This window comes from Amphiprion ocellaris, chromosome 21 (assembly GCF_022539595.1).
Source record: "Amphiprion ocellaris isolate individual 3 ecotype Okinawa chromosome 21, ASM2253959v1, whole genome shotgun sequence".
Taxonomy (NCBI): Eukaryota; Metazoa; Chordata; class Actinopteri; family Pomacentridae; genus Amphiprion; species Amphiprion ocellaris.
The window spans coordinates 22,353,728-22,368,037 of record NC_072786.1 but is presented as its reverse complement, the minus strand read 5'-3'; the positions used below and the strand labels follow the sequence as shown (position 1 = coordinate 22,368,037).

Genomic DNA, 14,310 nt, shown 5'->3' with positions numbered 1-14,310 from the left:
TCCAAAAGCTGACAAAACATTACACTGTCAGATTCTCCAACAGTAGGATATTTAATCCTCGGTGGCCTGAGCACACAAACATCCTCTAACACTCTCCATGTGTTGGTTGCTGAGGCCAGGAGGCGTTCGCTCAGTTCTCCAAGCCAGTCCACACAGCCTTAAACAGTAAAGGTTTGAGGTGGAATCACAGTACGGAGATAAAATAAGCTTGTTGGAGTTGCAGATGTGTGATTAGCAAGTGCACGGTGCCATGCCACATCATTTTGAGGGTTTAATTTGAGCTCATTATCCCGTTTCTGCTTTTTTTTTTTTTTTTTTTGCCTCCCTCTCTTGCTCCTTCTTCTGTCTCTTCGCTGCCTGGTTTCTGTCTAATATTTCCACTCTGGAATGTGGGATTCATTTCAGCCTGATGACTTCTGCAGCTCACCTCATCTTCTCTCTTATTCCACACCACCTTCCTGCCTTAAATATTCCAAATACCAGACAGAACGAGTGTGAGTCAAAACACATCACTGGAAACTCCTCTTTATTTGTCCATTTAACTTAAAGACATGGAGTCAGTTTCTTTGCAAATATTAAAAGACAACTTTCTTATGGCAAAACCAGGCACGTGTACATAAAAGACTGATTTATTGTTGCTAATACAGTACCTCAAGGTAGTATTGTATATCTTGTATGTAAATATAAAAGGCAGTAAAAACAAGCATGCAAAGTGTTTAACTTACAAAAACTGCACTTTGAATACACTTTACAGTTTGACATCATATTGCACAGTTTAGGTTGTATAAAAAAAAAGCAAAAAGAAAACCTGGGACAAGTACAGAGATAACTTTAGCACTTGCTCTCAGAGTGTCAGGCATCACCTTTGGTACAGGGTAAAGGTGAGTGCAGTATTTCTGCGACACTGAGAGGTGCTATAGCTCGGCTATCCACGCGATGGAGCACGCTCAGTGGAACCAGTAGTAGCGAGGATAGAGACCGTCGTAGTGATACTCTCGCAGCTGCTCATTGGTCTCCCTTGATCTCTCATTAATCTCTGTGGAATTCCAAAAAAAAAGTTGAATTAAAGCTAATCAATATCTTCAAATTTACAGTGGGTCACAGAAGTACCTGCATCTGAAAGGGCTTAATCAAACCAACCTTGATCAAACACTGAGCTAATTTTCACCTCATTTTTGCAGTCCTCAGTTCAACAGAGCTTTATGACAGCATTTTGAGTGTCATTTTGGTTTTTTGATCTGCAGCCTAATTGTTTTCATTGATTCTCACAGCTCTCTCAACAAAAAAACATAGATAAACTAGATAGATATGCTAGCTGTTAGCGACTTAACTGAGAATATAATGGAGCATTTAGCAATAAAATAGCAAAATATTTCAAAAAGAATAGCACTGCTCAGTTGTTGTATCATGTCCGATGAATAAGTCCCGATAAGTCCGCAGCGGTGGATTTGTAGTAGGATCACAATCATGTGATCGTCAGCAGGCAGCTGACGTAGTGTTCACTTGTTGTCATAGTTACAGTGACGCCGCTATCTTGCAATGATACATAAATCTTTAACAAATCCGTGGATCCACACTATAAGCCACATCACTGCTAAAATCTAATCACTTGGTCCTTGTGTCATTTCTGACCTTCCCTGAAAATTTCATTCAGATCTGTTGGTCTGTTTTTTAGTAATGTTGCTAATAGACAGACAGACCGACAGACATACGCCGATCGTCACATAACTCCGTGTTCCTTGGCGGAGTAATTATCAGAGACACAACAGAGATACAAAGACAGTGAATACTCAATTCATATTTATGACATCACCTGAAACAGGATTCCAAATAATGGTAATCATTTTTGTGCAGCGTTCATCATGTCAACGTAATTATTTCTAAATCATATTCTCCTTATCCAAGGAAGAAGATAAGATAAAATTGATAATCCTGAAGTAAATTCTTGAATTTTAACTTGAGTTTCCTTCATGCTAGTAGTGACCTAACATTAGCATTTTAGGTAGGTGCATGTTTAAGTGTTTGTGAGGTCACATAGGTTTATTCTTGACAGCTACACTTTTGAGTCATATCAGTCACTCTTTGCAAATATATGTGTCATATAGTGAATTCAACAATGAGTCTGTCAATGAACTGCTGATAAAATGGCAGCAAAGCTAACATCACTCTTAGCTACATCTACATAAAATCTCAAGTTATCGCCAATTCCATTAGTTAGGCAGTAAAACAGTTAATAAATCTGGTTTGTTTTGGATCTGGTTTCACTTTTTGGTAACTCACTACATATATGGATGTATTTATAACTGAGTTGTGCTAAAAATAAAAAAGCTAATTTAAGCTTTTCCATCTGGGGCATTGAGGTTAACCATTTTGGAGTGATCATGGATGTATCCAAGTTCAAATTGCAGGATGTTTTTCACATTTTACCACTTTCATTCTAAATGAACAGAAAGTGTCCAAAAAGTCCTACGATATATGTTTTTTGCTTTTGATCTTCCCGTACAAACTCATTGACCCAAACCACCCAAAACACTGTGTATCTTACTTATAAAACCCAGTCACATCTTTATGGTTAGCAGATCTTAGTTTAGAAAGTGTGACTGGAACTGTGTGACAGCTGACAGGCGACCGCTGGGAAGATTGTCAGCTTGGGGTCGACCACAAATGGACGCTTTGATTGGAAGTGGAGTCTCAGGCACTCTGCTGTGGTCCAGAGGCTCGTGGGTGCCGAGAGGTTCATTCAAGATCAAAACTCAAACTCTGTCGCTGTGTTTTCCACCGAGTCCTCTCGTGACAACCCACACTGAAGTAAATGTCAGGTTTTTCCCTTCACGATCTGAGGGTTTTCCACAAGACTCCGCTCAGGTTAGACCTCACAGCATTGTAGTCATTCCTATGATCCCAAATACATGCTGCACTCAATCGGGGATGGTATGAGGGGAAAACTGGACATTTAAATGAACTTAAATCAAATTTTGTAATGCCAGAGATGGCAGTTGTATTATACGTGTCCCATCCCTTCATTCACAATGCTGTTTGCCTGCTTTGTAACAGATGAACCAGCAAACATCCAGCCCATCATGTTGTTAACAAAAGTGTGGTGTTTTGAAACTGCACAAGCATAGTAGAACTACAAGCTGTGGAAGAAAAAGACACTTTTTAAATCTTTCTTTGGGGCAACGTCACCAAACTTTTAAAGATTTGACTCGTAATTCTTTACATGGACCCTAAGAGCTCTTAGTAAAAAGCAACTGGGCTTCTCTTTGGTTCTTGGAGATGTTTCATCTGCCATTCAAGAGGCTTTTTTAGTTCTATATATGCAGTTTTTATGTTCCAGTAAACGCTGAAATTGCAGTTATGTCTCTCTCCCCATTCATTGACACAGCAACCTCCAGCAGTGTCCTGAAAACAGCTGCCAGGTAGTGAGACTTGCTTATAAGGACCTTGGATTCCTTTACTGGAGGTTGGAACTGAGCTGACAAAAACAAGCAGGAAAACTAAGATGCACACCTACAGGGAAACCTTTATTTTCAGGTTCACCATTCTTTGTAGTACCAGTTAAACATTTATTTCCTCATATTTTATGTTTAAACACCATAGCAGCATGTCCACAGATAGTTGAACAGTACTGTGTGTGTTAGATTGACTTAATGGGACACAAATAAGACAGAAGTGTTAATAAATAGTACAACACTACAGATTTTACCACTAGTTATGTCCTGATCAAGCATGTCGGAGTTTTACTTCAGTGCTGTTCACATTCTTTTGAATTTTGAAGATCACAGGAGGTGTTTCAGTTGAAATTTCCTGTTAGAAACTTAGAAGATACAACCTTTTGTTGAAATAGAACACATAATGTTACACGTAATGAGAACTTGACAAAGGGATTCTATGTTACCCAGTTCTACATATGTAATCTCCCAGGTCCTATGATCTCCAGTTCTTTTTAGGTTAAAAACTGCAATAACCATTGGTTTTGTTGTGTTTATATACCTATTTGAAGCTTTGTTTAATTAAATATAACACAACTAGATCCTATTAATGAAATATTTTAACTAGATACAAGTCAAATCTGACCCAAATACAGCAGAAAAGCTCAATTCAATTCAGTTTTACTTACATCGACCCAAATCAACATATAAGTCATGTGGATATTATATTATTATATTATAGAAAGAATCCCAACAAATCTAAAGATAATAAGCTGTTCGACAACTGGGTTAAATTGTATAAACAGAGTATTGAACTGTGCAACACAGATACACTCCCCATAACATGAGCTGACTTGACTTTTTGGATACAAAATCTGCTGCGTTCACTGTCTCCAGGCACAATTACATTAAATGATGCTATTTTTAACCCTTTGAGGCCTTGATTGAGGATTATTTCTCAGTTTTGTGCCGATTCCCCCCTCTGTTTACAGGACCACAGACTACAGGGAAACGTTTGCAGTGAACCAGGTGAATCCAGGTCTTACCGTCACGGTCCTCCTCAACGTAGTTCTCGTACTCGTTCCTCTGCTCCTCATTATACTCCCTCCTTCGCTCGCTGGCTGCGATCTTCACCCTCTGCTCAGCTGTTGATGAGAGGAAGACATAAGGTATACACTCACAGATACTCAACACAGTGACAGAAGGAGCAGGTGAGTTTCAGATCTGCTAACATCTAGATTTGGTTCTAACAGATAAGGTAATTCAAGCGTTAAATGATGGCCTTGAACACATCATCTGGTAGCCATATTGGAAGCCCTTTAAGATGTCAACTTGGCATGAGTTTTTAACATCATTTCATTTCTTAAAAATAGTTTTGAAGAGTATTTAAATATTTCTGCTTTCATTAATGCTTACATGGTTACCTTAGGTTACTTTAGGTGTCTACAGCTGTGTGATTTACAGCCCTTAAATCAGGGGTGTCAAACATGCGGCCTGTGGGCCAAAACTGGCCTACCAGAGGGTCCAATCCATTTTGTCCTGTTTTTTGTCTTTTTTTTGTCTAACTTTTGTCGTTTTGTTTCTTGTTTTTGTCGTTTTGTTTCTTGTTTTTGTCATTTTGTTTCTTGTTTTTGTCGTTTTGTTTCTTGTTTTTGTCATTTTGTGTTTCCTTTTTGTCTCGCTTGTGTTTTTTTGTTACATCACAGCATTTCAGTCAGTAAACACATTCACCAAAAAATACAGTTTTAGAGGTAAACTACTTAACCAGACATATTTGTATTCATTCCCCTTGGCAGTAACAGGATTCCTGTGCTGTATGGAAAAGGATGGAATTTAATTTGAGTGATTTCCAGCTCTGGATAAGGATGGAAAAAGACAAGCGAGTAGGGAATAATGTCTGTGTCTCTGACTGTTGTTTCTGAAAATAGAAATGTCTGAATTGGTTAAAAAAACAAAAAAAACAAAAGCAGAGTATTTTTCATGGCATTTGGAGCAGGCAGCCAATGCAGCCCAACTGTTTACCACTGAGTGAGCTTGATGTCACTGAAAGGAAGGCAAGAAGTGTGGCAGGCAACACTGTTATACAGACCTGACTGTTTTTTTCTACATAAGAAACCATATTTCTATGGTGGTGCTCATTGTATAAACAAGGCTGCATAGACAATGTGAAAATCCTTTTATTTAACTAATTTTTGGTTCTTGTTTATAATAGAGACTAAAAGACTGGTGCTGTGCATCGAACAGACAGTATCTGAGTTTGGTGTTAACCGATCAGTGAGAGCTACAGTACCTTTGTATTGGCATAGTCAGGAAGCAACATACAGGTTTACAGCTGGATTTATTATGTAGCTATTTGTACTCAAATATGGTTTAAAACCCCAGTGAGATGTTTGGAAATTTTAATCTGAATAAGTCTGAAGTTTTGGAATAGAAAATGTGTATGAATTCTGGCAATAGACTCATGGTCCGTTTGGATCTAAAAAAAATCTTCAGTAAGAAAATAGACAGAAACAAGCCCATCTGTAAATAGGCTTGTATTAGCCATGTTAGCTGTATGGGGATGGCAATGAATCTGCTGCATAGACTGTACAGGAAAGATGTGACATAATCCATTACTTTTGGAATACCATTTTTGAAACGTTGACTTTGGAATTTGGCGGTTGCCATCTTGGTTTTTTGAAACTGGATGTGAGAGCGGGGGATCAGACTGAGAACTCAAAGGAACTACACATGGCAATATAGTAGTGATTTGTCAATCACATTGTAGCCCCATCCTAAAACATACCCAGCTTTACTGCCAATTTTATTCAAATTGGTACCATCCATCCATCATCTATACACCTCCTAATCCTCATTAGGGTCGTGGGGGGCTGGAGTCTATCCCAGCTGACTTAGAGTGAAGGCAAGGGACACCTGGACAGGTAACAGTCTATCACAGGACTACATATAGAGACAAACAATCACACTCACATTCACACCTACAGACAATTTAGAATCACCAATTAACCTCAGCATGTTTTTGGACTGTGGGAGGAAGCTGGAGAACCTGGAGAAAACCCACACATGTACAGAGAGAACATGCAAACTCCATGCAGAAAGATCCCAGGAAGACCGAGACATGAACCGGGGATCTTCTAGCTGTAAGGCAACAGTGCTAACCACCAATCCACTGTGCAGCCCTGCGTTGTTGCCAATTTTATTTAAATTGGATCCATAATTTGCAAAATAAATATCATGCCATATTGAAGGAAACTTAAAACTAAAGATTGAGACCATAAATCCAGTTGTTTAGTGAATAAGTAATAAATCAAACATGAGGTAAAGTTATACAACACAATCAGACTTCATGTTGCCTTTTGCTGGCTGTTAGAAAGGATGCAGGTTTAAGGCACTTCTGTTTTGACCTCACTCTTCAGACCTCGAGGCTATATCCATCTACTGTGCAGACTGAAATATCTCAACAACTGCTAGCCATACTTCCAAATTTTGTACAGTCACTATTAGCTTTGTTGTTAGCACTAATTAGTAAGTGCCAACATACTAAAAAAAAAACTAAATCATTGCTGCTAATCATCAACATATTAACACTGTGAGCCTGCTGATGTTAACATCTAGACCTAAACACGGCTGCACATACACTACCGTTCAAAAGTTTGGTGGCAATTTCATGTTTTCCATGAAAACTCACATTTTTATCCATGTCCTAACATAACTGCACAAGGGTTTTCTAATCATCAATTAACCTTTCAACACCATTAACTAACACAATGTAGCATTAGAACACAGGAGTGATGGTTGCTGGAAATGTTCCTCTGTACCTCTATGGAGATATTCCATTAAAAATCAGCTGTTTCCAGCTAGAATAGTCATTTACCACATTAACAATGTCTAGACTGGATTTATCATTCATTTCATTTCATTTAATTAATTAAATTCTTCATTGAAGAAACAGTTTTTGTTTCATACATAAGGACATTTCTAAATGACCCCAACTTTTTGACCGGTAGTGTATGTGCAGCTTCACAGAGTTTCACAGACTCTTTTTGTCATTATTTTGTCATTAGCATTTATTCTACTATTATTGAACATGGAGCATGCTAAAGTGATGTGCACTATACAAACCATATGGCAAGTCACAAACTCTCAACAATGTCTAAAAATTAATGTCCTTGTTTTTGCTAACCAGTTTTCCTTGACCTCTGAAGAAAATATCCCATGGGTGAAATCATATGGAGTTTTAAAAAGACAGCCATGTATATAGACGACTGCTCTGAAGTCAAACTAGGTTATGCAACCATCCATCATCTGCTGGAAATATTGCAGATACCTGATTTGTGTGTCTTTTATATACTGATAAGAATGGAGGTAGTTTTCAGTTTCCTTTAGTCAATCTTTTTGCATCCTCTCAGTGGAACAGTAAATTTAAAGTCCCCTACATACACAGACAGTGCTGCCACTGGTTCTCATGGACCAAGCTGGCAAGGGTAATAATCATAGTTTTCCAAGAATGAGGGTCTGTTTGTCCTCAGCAACGCCCTGATTATTGCTCCGATGGGCAGCTAAGGTGAAGCGACCCACATCCTGTCTCTGGAGGCCTGCTCAGGGTCACACTTACTTCTCTGATGGGTTTCCCAGCAGAAAAGAGATAAAGATGGAAATCACTGTTCTCACCTGTATTTTTGCAAATGTGGTCATTTCAATGCTTTCGTGTTAACGAAAGCAATGGATGCATGTGGTGGCTGCTACTTACAAACTGATTTGGAGACTCAGCTGTGTTGGGGAAGTTGTCATGAAACCCTTTGCATAAGTGTGTGTGTTCAGATGGTTTAAAGATGTGTTGGTTGGTGTTGTGTATTGAGCTGATGCTGGCAGTGGAAGAATGAACTTATTGCACTGAGAAATTGAGACAGGGAGAGAGAATCTGCTCCATAGTAACCTGTTACTCCTTCTGCAGCCTCCAGCCTCTGTGTGTGTGTGTGTGTGTGCGTGTGTGTGTGTGTGTGTGTGCGTGTGTGTGTGTGCGCCAGATTCACATTTAAGAGCTGCTACTGTATAAAAGTGCACCTGCTTGAGTTTTTAACCACTCTGTTGAACTTTCACAGCTTGCAGTCAAAACAAACCATATCGTGTTCCGAGTCCAACCACAAACCAGTAAACCAACACTCCCACACACACATTCGCACACATGAACAGCTCTGTGAGAGGCCAGACCTGCAATATTTAAACCTGTCCACAGTGTGGCCACATCAACCACTCAGGCAGCGTTGGGGGAAACCAACCACATAACACCAAATATAGGTAAACATACCCAACTCAAACCACAAACCAACCACTCTGCTCATTCTCTACCAGCATACGGACAGGTACGCTTTACATTTTTACAGAATTTGGATTAATAGTGCATTTTGCAGCAGCAGATATAATTATCTAGCCACCATATTACTACAGACCAACAAACAGCCTCCTCCTGGTTGCTGTTATCTCTGTTTTTATCTGGACGTGTTCAGCAGATGTTGGGCAGCGTACCTTGGAGCTCATAGTATCGGACTGAACGGCGAGTGCGACGTTTGAAGAAGTTCGAGGCGTCCGACTCTGGCATGAACACCTGACGTGCAGCACCTAAAGGTCAGGGGTCACAAGGTCAAGGCCACATGAGGAGGACATGTGAAGCAGAAGTTACATGAAGTGTCTGAAGGGGTTGAAGAGGCCTCACCTTGAGGATCAGCTGATTTTGCGTCATCCTGTACTGCTGCACTTTCCACAACACTGGAAACTGAGGATGAAAGGAGAGAAACTCTTACTATTTACCTTTTTTCCTGTGGAAATATATGCTGTTTTTGATTTGTCTTTTTTTATTTCATCAATAACAAATGACAGGGGGATCTGAAAAAACCATGTGTCTGTTGAATAGATAAAAACTGCACTTGCACCAAGTTAGCCAAGTGGAACTTGCTGTCCTAAAGCATCCTATACAAAATGTAGCTTCTCCTGATGGTTCAGAAATTATTACTCTGCCAAGGAACAGCGGAGTTATGTGACAATCGCTGTACGTTTTACCGTCTGTCTGTCTGTCTGTCTGTCTGTCATGATTTCTGCAATGACTTTTTTCAAGATTTCAGCCGTCAGAAATGATACGACTGAGCAGCCTTGGCAGAGTACTGCGCTCTGAGTGCTTTTCTTGTATTAAAATTGAGATGAAAGAAATTATAACAATTTAATAAATCAATTAGTCAATAGACAGGAAATTGGCAACAGCCTGTTCAGAGCTCTTGTGACCTCATTACTCACTATTTTTGGAATTTTTACAAACCAAATAATCAATCAGCTAATGGAGGAAACAATCAGAAGATTATGTCATAATGAAAATAATCATTAGCTGTAGCTGCATGTAAAATACTTCATTATGAGCTCCACCTCAATCAGCTATACCAAAAAATATTCCTTTTAAATCAATCCATGGGTAATAGTCAGCTAATTATATCATATATAATATAACAGACATTTTGGATATTTTTCTTCACTGGGTGCTTAGAATAATTTAAGAAAATTTTTCCACTTGGGGATCAATAAAGTATTTCTGATTCTAATTTTTATTAAAATACTTCATTGTTTTTAGTTTAGTAACATTTTAAATGCAGAATCTTTCTCCATAGCAGTATTTTTACAGTGTGGTATTAGTACTTAAATAAAGCATGTGAATACTTCCTCCATCACTGTTAATGTCGCAGAAAGACAGCAAGATCAAGAAAACACAGCAATTAGCTGTGTAGCGTTGCAAATCCTTCCACCAAATGTCACCTTGTACACTTTGATAGAAGTTTTCATTAGATGAATCATGGTGAATCTGTAAACTGAAAGGCTACATGGAATCAGGATTGTCACTGTATGAATTAGTAGCTTTTAGCAGTGGATCACTGGTTGAACTTTATGGATAAAAACTTACTGAAAGACAACTATCTAGGTCTATTTCTGTGCAAAACCAGTGAACTCAGCTTAGTTTAGAAATGGGTAAACAAACTTCATTGTCAACGAGAACAAATCTGACAAATTGCAGTTTACAAATTAGTAATTCCTGCCTTCACACTGTAATTTTGCGCCGCTCACTTCAAATTTGTGTTGGTTATTGGCATCTTGATCCGAGCCACGCCCCATCCGGCAGTGATGGGTCTGAGCCTCTCAGTGTTTGTTGGTCCTCCACACTCATATCTCATAGTGAAAACATGAGATTAAGGTTTGCCTCAAAACGACTAATGGGTGTCCTCGATTGAAATTACAGCTGTTATTCCAGTCTTTGAATTAAAGAATCATGCTTACTAGGCTCATAAAACCAAACAAATAATACTTACAGGGCCTGTTTGCCTGACTCAGCTGTGAAAACATTACTTGGATGCAAACCTGGATGCGCATCACTTCCTTTGTACATGTGATGCAATAATCAGTAATTATTTTAACTCTTAAAAATGAATCCCTCCAAACAAAACTGTAAAAACTGCAAATGCATATTGAAAATACTCGCTTAATTTACAAATTACCAGTTAGAAAAAGACACAAAGTCATGTTCAAGGCAACAAAATACTTTCACAACAATAAATATTTCTTCCCATATTAAAGGAAAACCACATGCATCAGCGCTATGTACAGTCAAAGCTGTTCTGCTTAACACCCCTAAAGATTCAAAAACACCCAGAAGATACTCACAAGTGAGGATGAGGAGGGTGGTGAGGAAATACAGGACCAACACTCGAGTCCAGGACATGATGAGAAAGAAGCAAAAACTCTACAGGACTTAACAGCACACCTAACAGAGCCTAACTGAGAGTGGAGAGGAAGATGAGGGAGGGAAGGAGGAAGGTGGGAGAGACAGGGAGGGAATGGGAGGAGAAAGAGGGAGGAAAAAAGGTTCAGGGAGGGGAGAAGCTGGAATTTCAATTGCCCAGGGGAGGAGATGAAGGAAGAAGAAAGCGACGAGGGAGTGGAGGAATGATGGGATGAGGTGGATTAAAAGAAGAAATCAAGATATGGTGTTAGATGGAAGCCAGAATACAAGTGAGGTGTGGACGCTGTCAAAATTAGTGGTAATTACTAATAGTAATGTATCAATTAACTTCATACAAAGTACTGTGAAGAAAAAAAAATCAATCCTTTGTAGTTCCTCAGGTACAATGTTTTTCAGAGTGCCTTACAGGTAACAAAATGTTCTGAGCATCTTGGAGAACGTACTGCCGTTTTTGGCAGATTTAGTTTGTTCCAGTTGTTTCCATTTTTTCACGTTCCCACACTGACTCCATGATGTTGAAATCAGGACTCTCTAGAGGACATGTCATTGTCTGCAGAGCTCCTTTTTTTTCCTTGTCACTGACAGAAGTTCTTTATGACTCTGACTGTTTTTTCGTGGTTGTTGTCCAGCTGTAGGATGGATCTGGGACCAATCACATGCCTCTGTGATTGATAAAAATCTAAACACATCTGATGTGAAACTTGTACCAGCACTGTATTATTACAAAATGAATCCAATAAGTTCAAGAAGAACAAACATTGTTGTTACTATGCATAAATGAAGCTTCAAACACTTAAACCTGGGTAACCAAGTAGCAGCTCATACCACATGTGAGTCCTCTGGTTGGTTGATGTGTAGAAGTTGCAAGATATCCCCACCTACAATCCCTATAAAAAGTATTCATCACCTTGGATGTTTCACCCTTTTGTTGCTTTTATCCATGAAATAATGGTCAATATAATTTGGCTTTTTGACAAGAATTTGAAAAAAAAAAGTCTTTAATATCAAAGTGCAAACAGATTTTTTACAAATTCATGTCAGTTAATTAAAACTGTACAAGATAAAGTAAATGATTGCATAAATATTCACCCCTTTAAAGTGACTGACCTCCTTCCACAGAGGTCCAGCTAGGTGATGCAAGCACCTGTGTCAAGTCAAAATATCAGCAAATCCTGGAGGATAATATGACTCAGTCTGCAAGAGAACTATGACTTGGGAGAAGACTTATCTTCCAGCAAGACAACGACCCCAAGCATACAGCAAAAGTTTCACAGAAATGGTTCAAAGACAACAAGGTGAATGTTCTGGAGTGACCAAGTCAAAGCCCAGATCTCAATCCAATCAAAAATGTGTGGCAAGAGATGAAAAGAGCTGTTCATTCCTGATCCTCAAGCATCGTAACAGAGCTTTAGCTGTTTTGCAAGGAAGAATGGAGAAGAACTGCAGTGTCCAGATGTTCAGGCTGATTGAGACATACATCCACACTGACTCAGTGCTGTGATTGCAGCCAAAGGCACATCTACTAAATACTGACCTGAAGGGGCTGAATATTTATGCAGTCATTTACTTTACCTTATATATTTTTAGTTAATTGACATGATTCTTAAAAATCCTTTGTCACTTTGACATTAAAGACTTTGTTTTTTGCAAATTCTTGTCAAAAAAGCCAAATTATATTGACCATGATTTCATGTATAATGGCAACAAAAGGATGAAACATCCAAGGAGGATGAATACTTTTACTAGGCGTTGTACAACACCATGACATAACACTAAATTTAACAAGCATGCTATTGTGCTTTGTTACCGTTTCATGTACAGTAAATGACATAGTGTATATGTTTCCCCTGCAGACAGAGCGTGTGCAGGAGGTAACATCTTGTTGCTGCGCTGAAGCCTTTCATTATCATTCCAGCTATGAATGATCATGATATTCCATTAACCTGTATTTAATGCTGCAATGTGCTGCGAGCTATTAAACTCTATGTGAAGCAACAGTGGAAAGTAAAACTGAAACTTGAAATATGTTTCCTCTGAAGGAAACTGGGCAGAGGCGACGGGCTACTTTGCTCTGAAAAACGACAACAGATCTGAAGTCTGGGAACAATTTAGCAGTAAATTGACCTGTACTCAGGGAAAGTATTTGTTGTGTGTGCATTTGTAGAAATATGGGCTTTCATAAGTGTGTATGCATATTGTCTGTATGTACAGGAGGAAGTATTGGCCTTAGCAGTTTCTCCCTTGGTTACTTTTCAACATTCAATCACCTGTGAAGTCAGCTAGAAGAAGGTTCTTTGGTCTGATGAGACCAAAATTGAGCTTTTCGGCCATCAGACTAGACACTACACTAAACACTGCACATCATCACAAACCAGCCCTCCACATTTTGAAGCATGGTGATGAATACTAGCTTGTAACTCCTTCAGAGGAGTCATAGGTGTCTTGGTGACCTCAGTCACAAGTAACTTCATTGCACAGTCACTCTGTTTTTGAGAATGGGATGCTGTAAACAGATTTCCAGGGATATTCAGTGACTTTTCTTGTCTTTGTTCTCCGAGCTATGCTTTTTAATAGCCTTTTCACAAAGTTACTTGAGTCTTCATGTTGTAGCTATAGTCAGGAGTACTGATTCACCAGAGACTGGACCTTCCAGACACAAGTGTCTTTATACTACATTCATCTGAGACACATTCACAGCAATATTTGTGTGACTTCTAGCACCAAGTCACTTTAAAGTAGGTGGATACATATGCGGTCATTTACTTTACATTTGTTATTTATAATCAATTGCCATGACTTTGTAGAAATCTGTTTTCACTTTGACATGAAAGAGGCTTTTTTTGTAAATTGACCACGATTCAATATTGAAAATCAATAAAACGGGGGAAAAATTCCAATTAGTGTGATGACTTTTTATAGACACTATGTCTGCATGTGGTGGTTTCTGATCAAGCTTAGCTGATGTTTTATCAGGTTTTACATCTTCTTTGCATTCAGTGGTATATATTCTAGGGGTTATGCAATATATCAATATTAATGGTAATCCTGATTTTTAAAAAATGAATTGTTGATCTGCTGAAAATTCATATATGGTAGTATCAT

General features: G+C 38.7%; 1 protein-coding gene across 1 annotated transcript; it reads right to left on the bottom strand.

Annotated features, from left to right (window-relative positions):
* Window positions 1–509: 509 nt before the first annotated feature.
* On the bottom strand, window positions 510–11,287 carry ucmaa (upper zone of growth plate and cartilage matrix associated a). The gene is made up of 5 exons (XM_023264889.3): window positions 11,130–11,287; window positions 9,145–9,204; window positions 8,958–9,050; window positions 4,478–4,576; window positions 510–1,036 (listed from the first exon to the last, which is right to left on the bottom strand). Exons 1-5 carry the CDS (start codon window positions 11,185–11,187, stop codon window positions 948–950), a joined length of 399 nt encoding a protein of 132 aa, XP_023120657.2. The 5' UTR covers window positions 11,188–11,287; the 3' UTR covers window positions 510–947.
* Window positions 11,288–14,310: the final 3,023 nt, after the last annotated feature.

Bases quoted from the DNA above. Each gene is read 5' to 3' on its own strand.
- ucmaa (XM_023264889.3), bottom strand. From the start codon at position 11,187: ATGTCCTGGACTCGAGTGTTGGTCCTGTATTTCCTCACCACCCTCCTC. The intron at 9,205-11,129 runs GTGAGTATCTTC...TTTCATCCTCAG, and splicing joins CACCCTCCTCATCCTCACTT to TTTCCAGTGTTGTGGAAAGT. The intron at 4,577-8,957 runs GTACGCTGCCCA...TCTCATCAACAG, and splicing joins CCGATACTATGAGCTCCAAG to CTGAGCAGAGGGTGAAGATC.